Below are 24873 nucleotides of genomic sequence, written 5' to 3'. Positions count from 1 at the left end.
AAATCCACCCACCCTAAAGTCACCAAGTTTGAGAAACATGGTGTACACACACTCCAATTTCTTTTAAGCTGTCAGAGGAGAATGTCACCTTAATATCTTGACCTCAGTTGCAGGCCTCTTCCAACACCATCAATTTTCTTAAGAGGGCAGGATTTCTCAACTGTATTTTTTTACACTGCTTACTGTGTGGTACTTTACGTAGTGCCGCCAGATGTCTCTTCCACAAGGCAGTTATCCCACCTCCGCCCACACTAGAATCTGTGAGTCAGCATGCCAACTTCCTGTCGCTTGGCATTTTTTTCATTGCCCGGTTTCTTTTTTTCCCCCTCTTCTCCTCTCCCCTCCCTTCCCTCTCCACCCCTCTCCACCCCCGTTGTCCCCTTGAGCAACCTGCACTGTAGTGGATTCCCCAGCCTGAATCCTTGGAGACTCTGACCTACTTCCCAAGACTTCTCTGCCCTATGTTGGGATTTTTTTTGTTTTGTTTTTTTGCAGAATAAAAGGAGGAGGAGGAAATGAAGTTTTGAGTTTGTAGGAACGGAAAAAGGGAAAAGTGCTGTGTCGGGGGCTTTCAATATTCTATTAACCCCTAGGAAGAACGGCGGGAGCCCTTAATCCAGGGGTGAAATCTACTTACCTTCCTTACCGGTTCGGAAGTGTAAGCGCCCCGCGTGCACGTCACAGGTGTGTGCAGACATTCTGCGCATGCTCCGCCTTCGCTACCGGATCGCTGAACTACTGGCCACGATCGCTACCGGATTGCGCGATCCGGTCCGATCCGGGAGCATTAATCCCTGCCTTAATGCCATTTCCCAGGGAAGACTTGCCTGGCTCAGTTAGATCTCAGTTCATTCTGCTGTTGAAAAGGGATGAAGACTCTAGATGCCAATAGATTTCAGAAGTGCTGAGGATTATAAAAAGGGGGCTTGGGGGGGGGGTTTGATATGTTCTCCACACTGGTTTAATCCATCATCCTGTGCGTCAACACAGTGTACTGAGTACTGCATTGATCACTGGCATAGATCACTTGGCAACTTTTAAGACTTGTGGACTTCAACTTCCAGAATTCATCAGCCAGAATGGCTGGCTGAGAAATTCTGGGAATTGAAGTTCACAAGTTGCCAAGTTTGGAGGCCCACTGCCATAGATGGTGGCAGTGAATGTTGCCATAGAAGGCCCCATAGGAGAATGTCATGAAAAGGGCTATTCCAGGCACCCTTTTTCTCCAACGGATGTTGATATTTAGCAATAGCCTTGCAAGTTCCATAGTTGTGTACTAGGACAGGGGTCTCCAACCTTGGTCCCTTTAAGACTTGTGGACTTCAACTCCCAGAGCCCCTCAGCCAGCAAAGCTGGCTGAGGAACTCTGGGAGTTGAAGTCCACAAGTCTTAAAGGGACCAAGGTTGGAGACCCCTGTACTAGGAGAAGAAGCTAAGCTGCCTTTTGTCAGTGGCAAACCAGCTGCCAATTAAGGAAACTGGATATCCCTAATTTCTATGATAGCGTGTTGCCTCTTTGTCTGCCTGACTCTGAATTTCACAACCTTAGCCATTATAAGGTGGGTGGACTTCAACTCCCAGAATACCTCAGCCGTCACAATTTGAGTCCACACATCTTAAAATGACTGAGATCGGGAAGCACTGCTTTAGATTAATGCATATTCTTTTAAAGGCACTGGAATAAAATGAATGAGGAGGTGGTCAGAGCCTCTGCCTCAGTTTCTAACCTTCAACCCACCAGTTCTCCTATGGGGCCTTCTATGGCAACTAAGCTTCCACCCTTTGCTCTCTGTCAGGAGCTAGAAGATAAATGGTGTGCCAGGGTTGGTTGGGCAAAGGAGTTGGGTTAGCAGAACTCTCACAGCCCCCTTTCTTGGTACTTTAGAACAGGGGACTCCAACCTTGGCAACTTGAAGCCTGGAGGACTTCAACTCCCAGAATCCCCCAGCCAGAAAAGCTGGCTGGGGGATTCTGGGAGTTGAAGTCCTCCAGGCTTCAAGTTGCCAAGGTTGGATACCCCTGCTTTAGAAGACTTGTAAATATTATTGACGGGGTCTGGTCAACCCTCTATCCCAGGGGTGTCAAACTCAAGGCCCGCGAGCCAGATGTGGCCCACAGGGTGCTTAAATCCAGCCTGCGGGGCCGGGCTGTAAATATCAAAGGACCTTCCCACGGTGCCTCTGTTGTGTCTTGCCCGCCCTCAGAGCAGCCAGGGCCTTCTTACCTGCTCCCGAACACTGAGGAATGTATGCCTCCCGGCCCAAGTCCTGGCTCCATGCCCACACAAACTGCAGAAGAAGGAGAATCTCCCGGCCCCAGCCCTGACTCCATGCCCAGGCAAACGGAGCAGCTAGACCTCCCCTCCTCCACAGCAGGTGAGCCTGAGGAGGGTTTATTCCCAACAGCTGATTGGAGTAATCCTCGCATCAGAAGATTGGATAGGCGGAGGCAACAGAGGGAAGGGAGGGGCAGGCCTTAATGAGTGCTGAGTCATGGAGCCACACCCCATGGCCTATATAAAGGATCTACTTTCTGGCAGTCTCTGAGTCAGGCAAAAGTCAAACTTATCTTGCTGAAGTCACTTACTGGTCTCCTGCCTGCTCTGAGGACTTTGCTAGGACTTTGGGCAGAGCTGCAGAGGCAAGCCTGATTCGGATTTCCCTGACCCGGCCGTCAGCGGAGGAGTGGGACACGACAGCCTCTGCCGGCCAAAATGGGCCGCATGTGCCCCCCCCCCCCCGCGGCCCATGGCCCCCTGGCCTCCAACAGCAATCTGTTGGCCAAAAACGGGCCACGCGGAGGCCTCCTCGCGGCCCGTTTTTGGCAGGCAGAGTGCTCCAGGAAGCCATGGAGGGTGAAAACGAGATGGGGGGGTGGGGGCGCACAGCCCTCCGTGCCCCGTTTTGGCTGGTAAAGTGCTGCAGAAGGCCAGTCAGGCCAAAAACGGGGCAGAGGGGGCCGGCAGAGCGCTGCAGGAGGCAGCTGTCCCATTCCCCCCACCCAATCTCCCCCCACCGGCCCACAGAGAACTACAATGCTGATCCGGCCCTCAAAGAAATCCAGTTTGACACCCCTGCTCTATCCCACTGTTTTTCGACCTCAGCAACTTTAAACTGTGTGGGACTTCAATTCCTAGAATTCCCTAGCCAGCATGAGGAATTCTGGGAGTTGAAGTGCATGCAGCTTAAAGTTGCTGAGGTTGAAAAACACTGCTGTATCCACAAGGTTAGAGAAATCTTTGAGAAAGGGTAAGACCAGATCCTTAGAGGAGGGAAATTCTTGAAATTTCTTGAAATTTGAAAGACTTGAAATTCTGGATTTAGAAAATTTAGAACTACGCCGCCTTCGGCATGATCTGAGCGTAACTCATAAAATCATCTGCTACAATGTCCTTCCTCTAGAAGACTTTACTTCAGCTTCAACCACAACAATACACAAGCACACAATAGATTTAAACTTAAAGTGAACTGCTCCAATCTTGATTGTAGAAAATACGACTTCAGTAACAGAGTTGTTAACGCCTGGAATGCACTACTCTGTGGTCTCTTCCCAAAATCCCCCAAATACCTGTGGACCTACCTGTCGCCTAGCCTGACATTAATACCTGAGAGAGTTCTAGAGCTGATCGTAGCGCAATGTATCTATCAGCGCTGTGAAAACCATGTGGTGACTTTCAGAAGTCAGCATGGATTTGTCAAGAGCAACTCTTAGACAGATTAACTGTCTTTCATTTATTTATTTTTTTGATTGAGTATCTCCCTGAGTAGATAGTGGGATTGTTGGGAACGTAATATATCATGGCTTCAGTAAAGCATTTGACAAAGTACCCCATGGCATTCTTAGCAAGATAATTAAGTGGGGTTTGAGTGACATGGCAATTATGTAGAGCTATAACTCGCTAAAACTCATATGTGCTCATCGGTGGTTACTCACCATGTGTGGGAGGAATCAATTGGAGATATCAAAGGAGTGGCACAAGGTTCGTTTCTAGGACCAGTCATCTTCGACATTTTCATTCGTGACTTGGATAAAGGGGGTGAAGAGAATGCTTTTCAAATTTCTTGGAACAAGAGCCCACACAACCCCACTATTCCGGGATTAGTAGACATTCAGATTCAAAATGAGCAGAAAGCTGCACAAATACCTGGAAGGAGAGGAATATCTTGGCTTTGAACCAAAAATATTGGTGGAATGTCTACCCCATTATTGGGGGTGGACATTCCACCAATAAGGATCCACTGCTGAAAAGGCCTTTTCCTTACAATTGCCTCAGTTTACAAGACTGAGCACATGGTAGTAGTATTTAAGGATGACTATAGGAGATGATCAGGCTGAGACCGAGGGAGGGGTCAAACGCGTCATCAGCCTCGAGTCTCTTTGTACCCACAAGAAATCTAAGCCCATCCCACCTTGAATTCTCATCTGCCGCCAACTTGCTTCGACCATTGGTAGTTCAGATTCTTGTAGAGAGCTTTAGCGACCGATAAACTTATGTATTCGTCTGATCTACCTAGATCTTCTGATTTCTCTGGAGCTTGACAGTGACCGAAGAACCAAGGCAGAGCATAAAGCAAGGGCCTCCCTCGAGATTAAACTTTTCTTTAAAGAAAAGGAAGAAGAAAGAACTACATGATTTCACTAAATGGATAAGTTTGAAAAGGTCTAGGACTCTAACCTCTTTTTCTTCAAGGTCACACTTCCGGCTGGGCGTTTGGCTTTAGAGCTGCATTATGTCATGAGAGAAGAGCAGCAATAGCACTTCGGTCATATTTGGGGCCAGCCCTGATTGGAAAGGGTGAATTCGAAGTCTTTTCTCCTTGAAGCTCTTTTCCCCATTATCTTTACGGGTGTTTGTCCAATCTGTGTCTGACAGCTGTCAGGGACCAAGATATTCAGATGACTTAGTGCCCTTTTGCCTTCAAGCCAGAGCAAAAAACATTTAAATAATTAAATCTTCCATCTCGGAGCAGCAGGGCAGTGACAGCGTGTCTGTAGAAATTAGGGGCCTAGCTGGCTGGTGAAAAGCCAGGCTACAAGGTGGTTGCAGGGGGTGGGGGGGCGGTCAGGTGGAGGCGGTGGGAGGAAGCATTCAAAGAGGTTGCATTTGAAGGCGTCCTTGTAGACACAGCAGGTTCACGAAACCTACGACATTGTTATCTCCTTTTTATATTGTTATATAAACCCAGAACAACTAGACACGAGAACAGGGTTTTTTCCCCCCGAACACCATCACCCTGCTAAACAAATAATTCCCTCAACACTGTCAAACTATTCACTACGGCTGCATTACTATTAATCTTCTCATCGTTCCCGCCACCCATCTCCTCCCGCTTATGACTTATGACTGTAACTTTGTTGCTTGTATCCTTACGATTTATATTGATTGTTTCCTAGTATGATTTGATGGCTTATTTGTACCCTATGACTCTCATTAAGTGTTGTACCTTATGATTCTTGACGAATGTATCTTGTCTTTTTATGTACACTGAAAGCATATGCACCGAAGACAAATTCCTTGTGTCCAATCACACTTGGCCAATAAAGAGGTCTATTCTATTCTACTACTATTATATCATTAAGATATTGTCACTTCCTTTTTATATCGTTACCTTTTTATATTGTTGTCACTACGTTATAAAAAAGGTGTGGAGACTCTAGAAAGAGTGCAGAGAAGAGCAACAAAGATGATTAGGGGACTGGAGGCTAAAACAATATAAAGAACGGTTGCAGGAACTGGGTATGTCGAGTCTGATGAAAAGAAGGACTAGGGGAGACATGATAGCAGTGTTCCAATATCTCAGGGGTTGCCACAGAGAAGAGGGAAGGTGGGTGTCTTCTTTTCTTTTTCTTCTCTTGCACTTTGAGCTTTTCCTTCACTGACTTTGTTCTCCCTTTCTTTTTTACACTACTACTAACCAGAGCATACAAAACATTTGCTAGACCAATTCTTGAATACAGCTCGCCTATCTGGAACCCACAGCTCATTTCGGACATTAATACAATTGAGCGTGTCCAGAAATATTTTACAAGAAGAGTCCTCCACTCCTCTGATCACAACAAAATACCTTATGCCACCAGACTTGAAATCCTGGGTTTAGAAAATTTAGAACTCCGCCGCCTGAGGCATGACCTGAGTTTAACTCATAGAATCATCTGCTACAATGTCCTTCCTGTTGAAGACTACTTCAGCTTCAATCACAACAATACATGAGCACACAATAGATTTAAACTTAAAGTGAACCGCTCCAATCTTGATTGTAGAAAATACGACTTCAGTAACTGAGTAGTTAATGCCTGGAATGCACTACCTGACTCTGTGGTCTCTTCCCAAAAATCCCCAAAGCTTTAACCAAAGACTGTCTACTATTGACCTCATCCCATTCCTAAGAGGTCTGTAAGGGGCATGCATAAGAGCACAGGCGTGCCTACCGTTCCTGTCCTAATGTTCCCTTTGATTGTATCCAATTCGTATAGTTATTTCATGCTTATACTTACATATACTGTTGTGACAAATAAATAAAATAAAAAAATATTAGTTAGCATCGTTTTTTTTAAAAAAAATCATTAATAAAATTAGAGAATAGAGGCTATAATAACATGGGTTTTTGGGGACTTCCTTATATTACCTCATATATATGTTTATATGCTATATAATCTTTTTATGTGATGCATATATATAATGTTGTGACAAAATAAATAAATAAATAAACTTCAAAGAGCTTGGTGGAGGCACCCAAAGGTTTTCCTGTGCCCTGAGAAGAACCTGGAGTTATTATGTTCTTTCCTCTTTCTTCCTGTCTTTCCTAAAGGGAAAGAGAGAGACATCCGTCTCCTCAGGGGTAAAAATGGGCTGATTTTTTACAACTGATTGTAAGTGGAGTCATGTGTAATTCAGAAAATCTTGCCTCACTATGATCTACTACAGGGCTCTCCAACCTTGGTCCCTTTAAGACTTGTGGACTTCAACTCCCAGAGTTCCTCAGCCAGCTTTGCTGGCTGAGGGACTCCGGGAGTTGAAGTCCACAAGTCTTAAAGGGACCAAGGTTGGAGACCTCTGATCTACTACATTCTGATCCGTGATATGACCACTATGATTTGGTGGGGCCAACTTAGCGTGTTGCACAAATTAAAAGAATTGATCCTTCAAGAAACCACGATTCAAAGCATTTGAGGTGGAAAGCCAACCTCTTTGCTTTTTCCTCTTACCCTGGATCTCCTGTTCCTCACTCTTCCACCCAAAGGTGCGTTTTTTTTTTTTTTTTTCAAAAGACAACTGGCGTTTCTTGTTTCTTTTTCCTCTGCAAACATTTCACATCTCATCAGGGTAGGATTCAGCCGGTTCGGACCGGTTCGGACGAACCGTTAGCTCTGACGATCAGCTGAGAGCGAGCTGGTTCACTCCGATGATCAGCTGGGCCCTGCGCTATACCGACTGATATTTCCTTTGTTTGGAGCCCAGCTGATAGGCGCGGCAGCGCAGTTTGCCGCACCTCAGCTGTTTTATTCACTGGGGCTGCAGTAGAAGGTAAGTTTTAGAGCTGTTTTCAAATGTACTGTGCGTACGCGGCGCGCATGTTTGGTGCACGTATGAGCAAAGCACGCACTCAGCAAACCAGTTGTTACACCGCTTGAATCCCACCACTGCATCTCATCCAAGAAGCTTCTTTAGTTCTAAATCAGAAGAAGCTTCTTGGATGAGAAGCAAAATGCTTTCAAAGACAAAAAAACAAGAAAGCCCAGTTGTCTTTAGGGGGAAAAAAACCACCTTTGGGACAACCATGGTGTCAGCGTTCCAGAAAAACCCCTCGTCAAGTAAAAACTCTGAAGCACGCATCCTTCAAAATTCTTTTATTAGGATAAGGTAAACTGGCACATCTGGGAAAATCTGAATCTGAGAGATCCGGGTTTTCCCTCAGTAAATCAAAACTCCAAACCACCCCCTGATTCCTCTGCCGATCACATGCTCCAATCGCCAACCGTCCCATTTCGAGACAGCACTCCGACCACTCCTTCTCCAGATGCAGGACTGGCCTGACCTTGACCGGCAGGAAGAATGTTATTGTGTCTAATGGGCCCCTCTACTAAATCCCCCCTCCTACTTTCCCACACATGAGAAAGTGGCAGCATGGGAAGCTTCCGGCCTAGTATGACTTCCAAAGCTGACACATGGCCTGGATGATTGAGACTTTCCATAGACACTCACTCTTGTTCCTTCTGCCTCCCCTTCTCTACAGCTGCTACATAGACCAGCAGGTGACGCGTGTGGCTTGGCTGAACCGTTCCAACATCTTGTATGCTGGCAACGACAAATGGTCCATCGACCTGCGAGTGCAGCTACTACAGTACAGCCCCTCTGAGTTCAGCATCATGATCAGCCACGTCGATGTGTACGATGAAGGGCTCTACACATGTTCATTCCAGACCCAGGACAAGCCTCACACCTCGCAGGTGTACCTCATCGTACATGGTATGGGTGCAAAAAAAGGAAGGGAAGGTCTGGAGCGCCTTCAGGTGACGCTTTGCATGAATCGGACCCCTCTGATGTTGAGAAACTGACCTAGCTTGTTTCTGTCCAGCGATGCATTTCATGAAATTGCAATGGGTGGGAAAGTCTTGTTTTGTTAGATGTTTCCTAGCAATATTTCCATATTGCTTCGATTGCTTCCTTAGCAGGAAGGTCCTGCTAAGACCTTCCATAAGGTCTTCTCCAGGCAACAAGGGTTGCTTGGCATGCTTGGCAGATCGTTCTCATCGCCATCCATTAGGTATTTCCTGTACAACCAAATCAATGCACATATGGGAAGGATGAGGTACCAGAGATGAAATGCTCCCGGTTCGGACCGGATCACCCGATCCGGTAGTGATGGTGGTGGGTGGTTTGGAGAACCGGTAGCAAAAATCCCTGCCCGCCCCATGCCCAGCTGAGCCGTGCAATCATCAGAGGTTTTTTTTTTTTACTTTTAAAAGCATTTTTTTCTTCAGCCGAAAAAATGCTTTTAAAAGTAAAAAAAAAGAAGCCTCTGATGATCATGCAGCTCATCTGGGATCATCAGAGGCTTTTAAAAGCGTTTTTTTACAACCTCTTCAGTTGAAAATGTTGTAGAAAAAATGCTTCTAAAAGTAAAAAAAAAAAGTTGGCCACATCTATCCGGTCACATTACCCACCACCAAGCCACGCCCACAGAAACAAATTTTACATTTCACCCCTGTGTGGCACATTCTCTCTCTTTTTGCTAGAGTAGTGGTGAGGCCATTTTTTGTTATTTCGAGGGGAGCAGGAACTTGAGATAGGACATTCTTGGCAAGCTCTTATGCGTCAGTCAGAGGAACACTGACTAGCTCAGATAAGTTCTCAAGATTTCAAAGCTGGGGAAGGCAAAGATGACGAGGGATTTGCTTCAAGCTGTTTTTTGACAGATTGGAGAAGGGCAACAGTGTAATGTGGAAGTTCCCCAATTCCAAAACCTGGAAATGCTGTGCCCAGATAAGACTTTTATGGTGCAATTGTCCTGGTGGGTTTTTTTTTTTATTTCATGGAATTTTATTACCGACGGCAGAAAGAAGGTTCCAAATTACATTGTCTCTCATATCTAACTTAGAATTCTGGGAGTTGAAGTCCACAAGTTGCCAAGTTTGGAGATTCCTGTCCTAAAGTGTGATTCACAGCCCAGGCTAAACTCTCCTACCAGTTCCGCAAAACTGATGCCTATATCATTTTGGACTCCTCCCATAAACTTATAGGATGACTTAACTTTGTGGCATAGGCTCATCTGATCGGCTAATCCAAATTAGCCAGTTCCAAAGTCATCTAGTAAAAAGAGTGGTGTGAACCCAGCCAAAGGATCTGTCGAGAAATAGCTCTTCTCCATCTATAAATTCCCAAGGAAGGGAGTGTGTAGTTTAGCCTCAGAGAACCCAAGTCTCTTCCCAGCTGTCAAAATCAGCTAAAAAAAATTTCTTCTCTCTCTTTCTTCCTTTTCACTTTCTTCCCCAATTCCCAGACGCCTGCAGCCTTTCTGCCGTATTAGCAAAAGCCACTATCCACCCTGTAATTATAGACCCGCACATCCCCCTTTCTCGTAGTTGCTGGATCCGGGAAGCTGCTACAATACAAACTGATTGGACCCAGTCTGGGATAAGCAACCTGCAGATTAAGAAAACAGCTGTTTTCCTTCTTCCGCAGCTCTGCCACTGCAGACGCAACCCCAGTTTATCATGAAAACAATGTGGATCGTTAGGCCCAATCTCTCTCGATGTGTGTTTCATTGAGGGAGGGGGGGCTTCTTCCGCTGCAAGAGGGAAGGGAGCCCAAAGAATCCCGTGCTGAGATTTGTGGAGGAGACAATCCAAAGATAAGGCAGTTGGGATGATGATTTGCAAAATGTGGAGAGTACAATGCACCTGATGTTGGCTCCACATCTCCAAGGCCTTTGTATTTTCTCTTGGGGGGGTTTCTATCAGCAGTGGTGAAGGCTGGTCACTAGATGGCAGAAGAGTTGGCCGAGGGAGATTTTGGAATTCCCTTCATCCACCAAGTGCAAATCTTTACATTTCCAACAGTAACATCTCCTTTCAGTCAAGTTCATCTGGTGGCTCCCCATTTCTGGAGCAAGTGGCGATCGTTTCTAATTACAGGACAAACAAAAGCAGAAGTATAGAGAAAATGCGTACAACTCCAGCTGAATTCAACCACCAGTTGAATTTAAAACCCAACCTTCTTCTCCTTCTCTAAGCCCTATTGGGTGCAGTTTATTCTGTTAAATCCATATGTATGCATTTGTGTTGGGGCAGCTCTATTGAACAGATTTTCCCTCCCCCCCCCAAAAAAAATATCTACAGTAATTGTAGTTATGGTTTACAAGTTCCTGCAGTTGTCTTGGTAGCAGTGGTGGGATTCAGCCGGTTTGGACCTGTTCCAGCGAACCGGTAGTTAAATTGCTGGATGGCCCCGCCCCTTCTGCCCCACCCCTTCCAGGAGTTCGCACGCGGCCCATTTTCACTCCCAGGATGTTTCAGGGTGGCCTCCTAGGCCCAAAACGGGGCACAGGAGGGTGTGGCGTGTCCCCCCGTTGCCCATTTTTGCTCCCAGGGGGGTACAGGAGGCCGAGTGTTACCTGTCACGCTCCCTGGCCATGCCCACCATGGCCACACCCACCCAGCCAGGGAAGAGAATCAGTTGTTAAATTATCTGAATCCCACCACTACTTGGTAGCATTTTCAGAAGTGGTTACTTGGAACCTTGACAATTGCCTTCTTCATCCAGGGCTGAGAGAGAAAGAGAAGCATTGGTCCAAAGTCACTCATTGGATTTGTGCCTAAAGCAGGACTAGAATTCCCCATCTCCTAGCTTCCCATCCAGTGTCTTTAACCATTATTCCAATTGTGTCTCTAAATGTCAAGGGATCTCCAGTAGCTCTTCACTTGTTCTCTTCTTTTGAACTTTTATCTCTCCCTCCTTTTGTGGGCTGAGGCCTCTTTTTCCTTTGTCCGCTCTCAGCTCTTCCTTCTGTCCCCCAAGGTCACTCTCCCATGCCTTTATGCCGCCTCTCTCTTTTAAACTCCCCAGTTCCAGCTCGGATCGTGAACATTTCCGCAGCCGTGACGGTGAATGAAGGAAGCAATGTGAATTTGCTCTGCCTGGCAGTGGGAAAACCGGAACCGACGGTAATTTGGCGACAGCTGAAAGGTGAGGAAAACTGGAGAAGGTGCCGCCCCCCCCCATTGCAAGCCACTAATTGCCAGCATGAGTTGAGAATGGGTAGGTCAGGGAGCTGTGTTCACACTACATGCTAAACATGATTAAATATAAACCAACCTCTGTTCAGAGTTTGCAGGATATCCTGAGTCATGCACTGGGATAAATGGCCTAGGTTCACATAACCACTAACCCTCAATATCGAACCAAGATTAAAATAGACTCAAGTTTAGCGTTTGTATGACATCAACTGCTCGTTTTAAACTCTCCAGATTGAGCATGTCTAGACACAGCTTGGGTGTCTGCGCAGAGGAGGCGTCTGCCAGGTCCCAAGGCATCTTTTAAGCAGATGGAATTTAATCCTAAGTGCAGAAATCTGCCTTTTTTAAAAAAAAAATTATCTCCCCCCCCCCCCCGATCTCATCCTTTATTCCCCCATTTAAATAAATCAATGGAATTTCTTAAGGCTGCAAAAAAAAAAAATCCATTTGAAAAGCTGTGGGCAATATGCATGAAATCTTAGATACTGGCGGGAGGGGGAAGGAAAAAGTAGCGAGCTGGGCTGAACAGACAATATTGACGGGGAAATGAGATTTTACATGTCACATAGATCAACATTCCTCCTGGACCACATAATGAGCAGGAGACAATACTTTCTTATTTATCTATTGGCCCGGTTTATTCCTGCCGCAAAAAAAAGCCGCCTTCCCTTCGTGCAGAATTTTGCTTCATTCATAAAAGGAGCACAGCTGCAGCAAAGCCGCGCTGCCGAAGATTTGAATTGGAGTTTTGACATTTTGCATGAAATGTTGTGAATGGAAGGGAACAAGGCGAGGTAGCGAGTGATGACATCCTAATAGGAACACTGCATTTCTGAGTCACCAGAAGATGGAGCTTTATTGGAGAGCTTCTGTTCCTAACTGTGCCTTGTGTTAAGAGGCAGCTGACTATTCGGTTTATTGCGTACACCAACAATTTAATCTAGAGGTAATCTTAAAACTGGAGAGGGGGGCGCGATGGCTCAGCGGTTAAAGACACTGCATTTGGAGAGCCGACAATCCAGGTTCGAGACCCCAGTTCTGCGCAGCAGGATGAGCTCCTGTTCTTGTCCCAGCTCCTGCTCACCTAACAGTTCGAAAGCATGCAAATGCGAGTAGATAAATAGGTACCACTTGGGTGGGAAGAGAAGAGAACAATGTAGCCATGCTGTCCACATAAACATGGAAATGTCTACGGACAATGCTGGCTTCCTCGGCCAAGAAATAAAGATGAGCCCTAGAATCGGACATGATTGACAGGGAAATCTTAAAACTAGTCAGGCAGTAGCATTACCATCTCCACCCCTGCAGAATATGGCAATTTCACGACAGTTATGGTAACCGCCAGTAGCTCTGAATTTGCTTTCTGCACTCTGCACTCTGACTATCTCGGCCTGGGACTTCTTCGTTTTTTTGCAGTAGTACAAGATGTTCTTTGAAAATCAGTGCGTTCTTTGAGCTAAAATCACTTAAGGGTTGGTTGTGAGAATGCCCATTTGGGGCATCCCTCCCTCCTCTGTCTGCCCCTTATGTCTGCCCTGTGTGGGGCAGCCCCTGCATGGAGGAGGCCTGGATAACCGTGTTGTGTCATGTGTGTTTTCTTGTATGTAAGTCTGTTTGTGTCTGTCTCCCTGCCACTGGCCCTGACCCCGTTCCTGCCTCCCTCCTGCTCCCTCCCCACAGATGGATTCACCAGTGAAGGAGAATATCTGGAAATATCAGAGATCAACCGAGAACAAGCTGGGGAATATGAGTGCGTCACGGCAAACGGGGTCTCAACACCAGACAGCAAACACGTCCTTATCACAGTCAATTGTGAGGCAACTTTTCGTTTCCTTTCTGCCCTGCATGCTCACCTGTTTTGATTTTTATTTGCATCTGCAATTCCTGGGTCCGAGTAAGATGGTTGCAACAACAAAACAATGATTGGTTTGGGATCTAAAAGATCAGCCTTAAGCTTGTGTTGCGTTCACACCACATGGTCTCAGCAGTTGATTTACAGATCTGGCAGCTATCTTTTCACCATCTGTATATGTTGATTAGTTAGATTCTATTCTATTCTGTTCTGTTCTGTTCTGTTCTGTTCTGTTCTGTTCTGTTCTGTTCTATTCTATCCTATTTATTCTTTCTTCATTATCCTATCCTATCCTATCCCATCCCCTCCCCTCCCCTCCTCTCCTCTCCTCTTCTCTTTCCTTCCATTCCATTCCATTCTCTCTTCTCTTCTCTTCTCTTCTCTTCTCTTCTCTTCTCTTCTCTTCTCTCTATTCCACCTTTATAAATAAGGAAATGAACATAACTAATACTCCCTCATCTTATTTTTCTCACAACAACAACCCTGTGAGGTGGGTTGGGCTGAGAGAGAGTGAGTGGGCCAAAGTCACCCAGCTGGGTTTCATGCCTAAGGCAGGACTAGAACTCACAGTCTGCTGGTAATTGGCACAATGTCACCTAGCTGGCTTTCAAGCGAGACTAGGACTCCCCATCTCCTGGTGTTTGGCCCAATTCACCCGGCCTTCTTTCATGCCTAAGGCGGAAGTGGAATTCCCAGTCTCCTGCCCCAGCATCTTAAACGATTATGCCATTCTATCCATTTTTCTTTTTATGACTGGCAATGTGAGAAGGGTGGATGGATTTAGTTTCCTTCTTCCCTCCTTGGAATGAACTGAGCTAAAGGGGATGATGGGATAAGTTATTTTTTGGAGTTAGAATATATGTTGTGGAATATATGTTAATACATAAAAATATGTACCACAATGTCCTACCTGTCAATGACTACTTCAGCTTCAACCACAACAATATACGAGCAAATAGAATAGAATAGAATAGAATAGAATAGAATAGAATAGAATAGAATAGAATAGAATAGAATAGAATAGAATAGAATAGAATTTTATTGGCCAAGTGTGATTGGACACACAAGGAATTTGTCTTGGTGCATATGCTCTCAGTGTACATAAAAGAAAAGATACGTTCATCAAGGTACAACATTTACAACACAATTGATGATCAATATATCAATATAAATCATAAGGATTGCCAGCAACAAGTTATAGTCATACAGTCATAAGTGGAAAGAGATTGGTGATGGGAACTATGAAACGATTAATAGTAGTGCAGATTCAGTAAATAGTCTGACAGTGTTGAGGGAATTATTTGTTTAGCAGAGTGATGGCCTTCGGGAAAAAACTGTTATAAATAATAGATACAAACTCAAGGTAAACCACTCCAAACTTGATTGCAGAAAATATGACTTCAGCAACAGAGTGGTCAATGCCTGGAATGAACTCCCTGACTCTGTGGTTTCTTCCCCAAACCCCCAAAACTTTAAGCTTAAACGGTCTACTGCTGACCTCACCCCATTCCTAAGAGGTCTGTAAGGGGCATGCATAAGAGCCCCTGCGTGCCTACCGTCCCTGTCCTAATATTCCTTTTTACTTACTCTTTTCGTGTATCCAAATTATGTTTATACTTTTACCTGTTATCTTATATATGATTGACAAAATAAATAAATAAATAAAAATCATTGGATCCAAATGGGGGGAGTTGGGGGCTCCTTCTCTGGCCCTCTCTGAGCTTTTTTTTCCCTTGAAGATCTTTTCTGCCTGTAGTTGAAGGGCTGCAGGAAATGCGTGCAGAGAGAGAGAGGCTTTCACAGTTGACCTCCAATCCGTTTCTCTGTCCATTGCTGTCTTTTCCCAGATCCTCCAATCATCACGGATGTCAAGGATTCCCGCCCCTTGATAGGAAAGACAGCCCTCTTGCGCTGTGAAGCCATGGCTGTGCCCGCTGCGGAATTTCAGTGGTTCAAAGATGACAAGCAGTAAGTCTGTGGTTCCCTCCCATCTCCTTCAGCATCATTTGTGAGCAGAGAAAATGGCGCTCCGTCGGCTTTTTAGCGCAGACTTTTCCAGAGGTCTTCCATTCTCAGAGTGTCTTGGAATGGATTGGGTAGGAGTTGTGGAATCAGTGGTGGGATTCAAGTAATTGAACAACCGGTTCTCTGCCCTAATGATTCCTTCCAACAACCAGTTTGCCAAACTGATCAGAAAGTTAACAACCAGTTCTCCCGAAGTGGTGCGAACTGGCTAAATCCCACCACTGTGTGGAATGGAAGTGCCCAACTATCTTGAAGAATGCTTTGGGAACTCTTGTTGGAGGCAAAGAGGACAGTCACATTTCGGATCCACGAAATAGGGAGAGATCAGTGGTGGAATTCAAATTATTTTTACTACCGGTTCTGTGGGCGTGGCTTGGTGGGCGTAGCAGGGGAAGGATACTGCAAAATCTCCATTCCCACCCCATTCCTGGGGGAAGGATGTTGCAAAATCTCCATTCCCAACCCACTCTTGGGGGAAGGATACTGCAAAATCCCCATTCCCACCCCACTCCAGTGGGAGGAGTGAAAATCCCCATTCCCTCCACACTCCCACTTCCGGTAGCGGAAATTTAGAGTAGTTTGGAGAACCGGCAAATGCCACCTCTGGCTGGCCCCAGAGTGGGGTGGGAATGGAGTTTTTGCAATATCCTTCCCCCAAGAGTAGGGTGGGAATGGAGATTTTGCACTATTCTTCCCCCAGGAGTGGGATGGGAATGGAGATTTTGCAGTATCCTTTCCCTGGAGTGGAGTGGGAATGGGGATTTTGCCGTATCCTTCCCCTGCCACGCCCATCAAGCTATGCCCATCAAGCCAACCCACGCCCACCAAGCCACGCCCACAGAACCGGTAGTAAAAAAAAATTGGATTTCACCACTGCCTCCAGGTTTTTAAAACTTAATCCCGCGTGTTCTGAATTGGGCCCAGAAACCAGCTGGAAATCCATGCAGTTTGCAAAATACCGGCTTAAGAAATGATCGAATCATCTCGTATAATAGATATAGTCTGGCGCAGCAGACGGACAACTAGCAGAGGTTGAAAGATCTATCCGTGCAGCCAGGCTGTGTGTATCATTAGTTAAAGAACATTCCATGTTTCTCGTCTTCTGAATTGCAATCGTATTAAACAATCTTGCAGCACGTAGTCGTGATTGTTTAATGCAGATTAATTTGTGATCCACCAGGCAGAACACGGTGTGTGGTACCCTATCCCTCGGGCAAGGCGGGTGCCTGCATGGGGGAGGCGATAAATCGCCCGGTTTGGCTGCCTGCCTTGGATTGCAATGCAAAGAGCTTCTGAGCACCTGGCCAACCCCAAACAGTGACTAAGCTCAGCTTGGATAGGGTGGGAAAGCGGCTGCCACAAGTGGGGGTAGATCGATGGCTTTTTCGGTTGCGCATTTTGCTAAACACTCTGATTGTGCCTGGACATTATTTCTTTAATCCTGACAGCCACGACATACCCATCAACGTATGTTGTACCAAAGCTTCCATCATCCTTACTTTGATTAGCAAGCCTCTGACGGTGAGGACATCCTAGGCCAATAAATCGGGAGGGCAGCTGTGAATGCCGTAAAATCTCGAAGTTGATTTATTTGTTTATAACCTGCCTTTATTATTTTTGTAAATAACTTAGGGCGGCAAACATATCCAACACACCTTCATCCTTCTACTTTTATTTCCTAATATTTCTTGTGACGTGGAAGAAGCCCATTTCTCTCAAGACTCTCCTCTCTTCGCAGTAGCCTTGATTTTACTTTAATCTGGTGCTTCCTTGTGTGACCCGAAATTAACCAGGGACCTGAAACTGCTTCTGATCCTACTTTCCAAAATCTGAAATGATAATAACCCGAAGCGAAGGAGCATTTGAACATGTGCAGAGCGTCTCTCGCTGTCAAAGAACCCTTTGCCTATCTGGAATATGGAGGAAAATCTTGGGAGGTTTAGCAAATCTTCCAAGAAACGTTAATCACCCCTTTTTATAGGTTTTCCCCACTGCTCGAAAATGATCCAGTAAAACGAAAATGAACGACTGTGAGATATTGAATTTTATATTACCAGACAGAAAATCTCTGCATCTCCCTGTCTTTCTAATTCATATGCAATTGGAGGAAAGAGAAATGACTCTAGAAATTGCTTTGAAGGAGAAGAGCATTTCCACAGACTTGTTTGGGGAGTGGAGTATCTGATATTATTTAGTGATCAAGAGACCGTGGGGTGTGTTTGTGTGTGTGTGTGTGTGTGTGTGTGTGTATGAATATCTCAGGGGTATCAAACTGGATTTCTTCGAGGGCCGGATCAGCATTGTCGTTCTTCTCCGTGGGCCGGCCAGGGTAGGTGGGGAGAGACAGGACGGACGCCTCCTGCAGCACCCTACCAGCTAAAACGGGGCACGGGGGACCTCGTGTGTCTCACGCGTGCTCCGTTTTCAGCCTGGACGGCCTCCTGCAGCACCCTGCTGGTCAAAACAAGGTGTGTGGGGGGGGGCTTGCGCGAGGTCCCCTGTGCCCAGTTGTGGGATTCAAATAATTTAACAACCGATTCTCTGCCCTAATGTTTTCTTCCAACAACCAGTTTACCAAACTGCTCCGAAAGTTAACAACTGGTTCTCCCGAAGTGGTGCGAACTGGCTGAATCCCACCACTGCCTCTGGCCCACTTTGGCCCGTAGGGTGCTGCAGGAATTCCAGACCAAAAACAGGGCACCCCCCACCTCCCTGCTGTTTTGGCTGCCAGAGGCACTGCGGGCCAGTCCTTTGCTATTTCCAGGCTGGTCCCATGGGCCAGATTTAAGCATCCCGGGGGCCTTGAGTTTAACACCCCTGGAATATCTTATTTTTGATTATTCTGTAATCAACCCATCTCCCTAACCTCTCTTAATTCCAAGAAATCCCAAGGGGGAAAAACTGAAATACTTTGGCCACCTAATGAGAAGGAAGGACTCCCTGGAGAAGAGCCTAATGCTGGGAAAGATTGAGGGCAAAAGAAGAAGGGGACGACAGAGAAGGAGGTGGCTGGATGGAGTCACTGAAGCAGTCGGCGTGAGCTTAAATGGACTCCAGAGGATGGTAGAGGACAGGAAGGCCTGGAGGAACCTTTTCCATGGGGTTGCAATGGGTCGGACACGACTTTGCAACTAACAACAACAAGTCCTTGACTTACAATCTTTCCCTTAATGACTGTTTGATGTTACGACACTGTTGAAAAAAGTGACTTATGACCGATCGTCGCTCTTACAACCATTGTATCATCCCCAAGGTCATGCGATAAACATTTGGGCATTTGGTAACCCAGCATGTATTTAACAATTGTGGCAGCATCTTGAGGTAGTGGTGGTGGTGGCGGCCATGTGATTTGTGACCTTCCCGCAGCCTCCTGACAAACCAAGTCAATGGGGGAATCCATGTTTGCTTAACAACGTCACAATTCTCTTAACAGCTGCCGTGATTCGCTTAACAACCACGGCAAAAAAACAGGTTGTAAAATCGGGCATCGTTTGCTTAACAACTGCCTGGCTTAGCCGTGGAAATTCTGGACTCAGTTAACTGTGGGTTTGAAGTTGAGGTCTAACCACTGGTGGGATTCAAATAATTTAACAACCGGTTCTCTGCCCTAATGACTGACTGGATGGGCCTAGCCATGGTAGCCATGGCCAGGGGGGGTGTGACAGGCAGCACTCGGCCTCCTGCACCCACATGGAAGCAAAAACAAGACATGGGGGGCTGCACCGCACCCCCCCCTGCTCCTCATTTTGGGCCTAGGAGGCCTCCCTGAAGCCTCCTGGGAAGCAAAAACGAACCTAGGAAGCCTCCCTGAAGCCTCCTGGGAGTGAAAACTGGCCACAGAGTGGGCACCGTCCCCCTGTGCCCCATTTTGGGCCTAGAAGGCCTCCCTGCATTTGCCTGGGAGCCAAAATGGGGTGTGTGGGAACTCCTGGAAGGGGCAGGGCAGAGCAAGGTGGGGCCAGCCATCAATTTAACTACCGGTTTGTCGAAACTGCCCGAACCTGAATCCCAGCACTGGGTCTACCTGTACCTTTCTCCTCCCCCACTACTCTTCCAACACAATGTTCCTTTCTCTCCCTCTGCACACAATACTTTAACTATTTACTTTCTCGTTGTCTCCCTCTTCCTAGCAGATTAATTAGTGGCTCGGATGGACTGCAGATCCAGAATGAACGCACACGCTCCATATTGCTCTTCACAAATGTTACCGTTCGACATTACGGAAATTACACCTGCCTGGCTTCTAACAGCTTGGGCTCCTACAATGTCAGCTTACGGCTTATCAGTGAGTTTTTCCTTCTCCCTCTCTTTTCATGCTTTGGAAACTTCGGGGGCTTACTGTAAATTTTGCGTCACCTACAGGACTTTTTAGAAGCCAGAGCTCCTTGTGGTACCTGGAGGCAACCTCACCTGGAGGTCCTCTGGATAGATTTGTCTATGGAGATTCTCAGTCATCCAGGTCATGATTGTCCCAAAACCCCCTTGAAGAGGTTTCGCTTCTCATCCGAGAGGTTTCTTCAGTTCTGAAGTCCAGTTGCCTTTTGAAAAAAGCACCTTTACGACTCTGGATAGATTGTTGTCCTTTCAAGCAGAGGGTATGGGAGAACAGCAAGAAGGTGGGGGAATTCTGGCATGTTTTCACACAGAAAAAAACAACAATGTGTACGCAAGGAATCTAAAACCTAAGCCTGGGCTTGGAGTAAGAATTTATTGAAAAAAATAGACAGTAACAGGGCAAGGTGTATAAAGCTCTCGAAAGGTCAGCAGTTCAGCAGTTTGAATCCTAGCGCCGCGTAACAGGGTGAGCTCCCGTTACTTGTCCCAGCTTCTGCCAACCTAGCAGTTCGAAAGCTTATAAAAAAATGCAAGTAGAAAAATAGGGACCACCTTTGGTGAGAGGGGAACAGCATTCCATGTGCCTTTGGCGTTTAGCCGTGCCGGCCACATGACCACAGAGACGTCTTTGAACAGCGCTGGCTCTTTGGCTTTGAAACGGAGATGAGCACCACCCCCTAGAGTTGGGAACGACTAGCACATATCACATTTTTCAGAGTTTAAGACATACTGGAGTATAAGACACAGCTTAGTTTTTGGGGAGGAAAATGGGGGGTGGGGGAATCTGCCTACCAGGTATTCATCTGGCTAGTGTCCTTAGTCTGATCAGCTTCAGCACATTAGTTTGCTGGTTTTTATCCCCTACTTGGGGATAAAAAACAGCTTCTAAAGCACAACTGATCTTTGGAGAGAGAAGGAATGAGAAAAGCAGGTGAAGCACGGAGATCGCTTCACTCGCTAGCGCCTCGTTAGGGCTGGAAAAAAACTTCACAGCTGAGAGTCAGAGGGAGCAGGCAAAGCAGGGAAGATCGCTTCACTGAAAAAATGCTTAGCACGGAGATCAGTTCGCTCACTAGCGCCTTGGTAGGGCTGAAAAAAAGCTTCGAAAAACCTACATTCAGAGTACAAGACACATTCAAATTTTCAGCCTCTTTTAGGAGGGGAAAAAGGTGTGTCTTATACGCTGAAAAATATGGCATGTGTGAGGGGAACCTTTACCTTTAAGGATGCTCTGAAGATTTGTATCAGATTCTGAGTTGAATAAGTTTGTGTTGTCTTTGGTGTTTTCTGAGTTTCATTGTTTTCTTGCAGACTTTTCATGACTTAACTAGCTAACATCATCCGTGCACTGATAAGGTTACCTAGTTTGATAATGGAATGTCTGCAAGGAAACAGCCAAGCGCAGAAAACACCAAGGACCACATAGTTCAACCCTGAGCTACAAATATTCCCTTCTGTTGAATTAATTTATGTTTTCCTAACATCCTGTGGCTCATCATCCCAAAGCGGAATGATATTTTCAGACTTTTGGGAAGAATTAGAAGGCTTTATGTCTAGTCTTTCTTCGTAGTACATAATTGTCCACGGAGTCTTACCTCTTTTTTCAGGTAGTCCTTGACTTATAACCAGTTGTTTAGTGACTGTTTGAAGTTACAGCGGACTCAAACATGTTAATTATGACCCAATTCCAAAGTTCTAACTTTGAACGGTTACTAAATGAAATGTTTTAAGTCGAGGACTACCTATATGGAAGTCTAACTCTGCCCACAGCCAGGAGTTCGATTTTGACTGGCTCAAGGTTGACTCAGCCTTCCATCCTTCTCGAGGTTGGTAAAATGAGGACCCAGATTCTTGGGGGCAATATCCTGATATTGCAAACTGCTAGGACTGTGGAGTAGTATATATGTCTAAATCAGGGGTGGGATTCACATACCTTCCCTACCGGGTCGCAAATGTGAGCATGTGCACGCATCATGTCCAGGTGGGTGGGCAAAACTTCCTGCAATCGCTGCTACCGGTTCGCGCGATCCGGACAGAACCGGCTGAATCCCACCACTGGTCTAAATGCTATTGCTATTGCTCACTGAAACCAGAACATCAACAATGGCAACTTCTTATTTTATTTTTATTTTTGTCTTTCAGGACCGGGTTCTCTGGACAATGTAGCGGTGGTCAGCACAGAACCTCCTGTCCTTTTGGGTTTGCTGTCATCTCTTTTTGTGACTCTGTTGTTTAAGATTTAGGGCGCCTGGGAAACGATGCAGAACAAAGAAATGGAAACAGGTGAAAGGGAAAGAATCCAAGAGAGGGGGAGAAAGAGAGAGGAAGATATCTCTACTTTCTGGAGAAAAAAAAAATGAAGAAAGAAAGAGGGAGAGAGAGAGAGAGAAATGAAATTTATCAAGAACCCATCACTGTGAGGGATAGAAGAAAACAAACAAACAAAAACAACAACAAAAATATGCATTTGTTTCTACCGCCATTTCTCTTCACACTTCATCTCAGATACTTTCGGTTGAACTACTTGTGGTTTAACACAACTGCAAAGACGCAGGGCTCTAACAGTGGATGGCAACGCAACAGTCCCCCCTTCTCCTCAAGCTCTGCGGTTTTAATAGAGAGATCTCCTCCTCTTCCTTGGGCCAGTTGGCCTTCTGAATGCACGGAACCTGGAACGTTGATTCCGCAAAGGGTTGTTTGATTGTTATCGCTATTATTATGATTATTAATTTTCTTTGGAGTTGTTGTTGGGTTTGTTTTGGGGGTTGTTGTTTTTTTATCTCTCTCTCTTTTTTTCTGGTGGACATTTCTCACCAGGAGGTTCCTTTTTTTTTTTTTTTTTGGTTATTTACTAGATTGAGAATCTTGACGTTCATTTAACCAGGTTATTTCAGGGGGTGTGGGCCAGTTTAGCAGCCAAGGACCAGGCAGAGACTCAATAATTTTGGTTAGGTCTGGTAGCCTGGGCTTCCAAGCTGCCCTTGTCGGCCTCCTCCCGAGAAACATTGGCATCAAGTTCAACTCACCGCATGAAAGTGGTCCAACGTTCTGCACTTGGGCTGCATCTCCACTGACCTGCAAGATCGTCTTTGCTGCCATCCCAGCGTCTTTGGAAGAAGGATGAAAGAAATCTGCATTTTTCAGGCATGGTATTTAAGCTATCGGGGTAAGAATGACTTCTGCCAATGATTGCTAGAGGTAACTTTCTGTTGTCCAGAGACAAAGACTAAAAAAAAAAAAAAAGGAACAAATGGTCTGGCTCTTTGATCATCCTGGAAATTTCCTTGCTTTTTAAACTTTGGGGGAGGGGGTATATTATTCGCTGGAAAACCGTGGCTTGGGACATCTGCCAGCTGTTTAATTCGCTTCTGTTTTCCTTTCTTTTCCTTTGCACTTTTCACAAAACCTTTTCCCTACTCCCGGCCAAGTCATGTCGCGCCTTTACACAATTGGCTGACTTAGCGGCTTCTCTCTCTCTCTCTCGGTGGTCAATTTCTTCACAAAACAACCATGCCCTGAAAGGTTTTCCGTACCTCTGTCTCTGTTCTGATTTTTTTTTTAATTTTATTTTCATGTCCATGTGAGAAACGCTGGGTTTTTTGTTTTGTTTTTTGTTTTGTCGATTGCACTTTGGGATACGGGATCACAGGTGTGCTTATTCAGTTAACTTCTGCATTTTTCAAACAACTGGGTGTGTGCGGTTGAAAGCTTAGAAATCAGTATCTAGAGATAGCATTCAAAACTTTGAAATGCTCATCATCCCCCAAATGGCAAAGATAAACTTAAGAGGATGTCAACCGATCTTCTGTTAACATAACAAACCCAAACTCCTTTCTTATTCAGGGTAGGTTACTTATCATGGTAGGTTTCTAAAGTTACACCATTAAGGTGGATAATGGCTGTATTCACACCCGTCTCTTTAACCACTTTATTGAATTTATGCATTTTCTGATATTGCACAATATATATTAAATCCTAAACACAGCCAAATGGCCTGGTTTCATGCAAGATCTAAAAGATATAGCCAGGGCTGAAACTCGCTAAGCTGCGTGAATGTAGGCAATAAGTCCTTATCAAACTTGGTTAAATATGTCATCGTGTGAATACAGCTAACATGTTGCCTTCCTTAAGAGAAGATGGTTGGAAGTGGAAGATATCTATGTGTGGCAAATGTGCTTATCCTGCTTTAGCTTCTGGATATAATTTGACAGGTTTCTGCCTTTAAGAGATTGAAAATTCCAGGTAACAGAAGACAAACGGTTGCTGCTAAAAACTAGAGTAAGATGCATGAGACAAGGTCTGTCAAGCAAAGATGGAATTTCTTCCGTAAATCTTTTTAATATTATTTTCCTCTGGCTCCGTTCACACAACATAGGTAGCCTAGTTATAGCATGTATCCATTTTCTGGGTTTACACTGCAAGTGAGCCAAGTGGACTGGGTTCACACAATGGGCCAGATCATTTATTCAAAAAAAACAACAACCAACAAACCACTAAAATCCAAGATTAAAAGTTACCAAAGTTGCAATGTTGTGTGAATACTGTCCACTAGAAGTGTCAAACTGAGCTAGCTTTGAGTGTTGGGTGGAGCCAGGCACGAAACTCTCGTGCTAAATTTCTCTCGGTCTGTAGAAAGGAATTGCTCATCTCCAGGTGGAAAGAAGACGAGGTAGAAAAATTCCTACCACAAGTATGAAGCTCTGAGAGGTTCCGCTTTAGAGGCAGGGAAGTTTGGAAAGAAGTAGAAAACTTTCTCTTGAGGTCTTTCTGGGCTGGATGAGTGGATATTTCTCACCCTGGGCCACTTTTGAGTGTGTGGATTTCAACTTGCTAGCTGGGGAATTCTGGGAGTTGAAATCCACCATCCGAAAGGGGCCGAGGTTGAGAATTAACTGCTTCACAGGGCAGTTCTGTATCCCAGAGAA

At 45.5% G+C, this 24873-nt stretch overlaps 1 protein-coding gene across 1 annotated transcript in view; it reads left to right on the top strand.

Annotated features, from left to right (window-relative positions):
• Positions 1 to 24654, top strand: part of IGLON5 (IgLON family member 5) — a 130328-nt gene extending 105674 nt beyond the window's left edge. Inside the window, exons 3-8 of the mRNA XM_058196382.1 lie at positions 8235 to 8467; positions 11567 to 11686; positions 13417 to 13548; positions 15436 to 15556; positions 19747 to 19898; positions 22091 to 24654. Coding sequence (XP_058052365.1) covers positions 8235 to 8467; positions 11567 to 11686; positions 13417 to 13548; positions 15436 to 15556; positions 19747 to 19898; positions 22091 to 22191 — 859 coding nt within the window. The 3' untranslated portion in view covers positions 22192 to 24654. The remainder of the gene's footprint in view (positions 1 to 8234; positions 8468 to 11566; positions 11687 to 13416; positions 13549 to 15435; positions 15557 to 19746; positions 19899 to 22090) is intronic.
• The last annotated feature ends 219 nt before the right edge of the window (positions 24655 to 24873 follow it).

Source organism: Ahaetulla prasina, chromosome 10 (assembly GCF_028640845.1).
Source record: "Ahaetulla prasina isolate Xishuangbanna chromosome 10, ASM2864084v1, whole genome shotgun sequence".
Classification (NCBI taxonomy): domain Eukaryota; kingdom Metazoa; phylum Chordata; class Lepidosauria; order Squamata; family Colubridae; genus Ahaetulla; species Ahaetulla prasina.
Note: the sequence above shows the minus strand (reverse complement) of the source record. Positions and strands in the feature narration are given on the sequence as shown.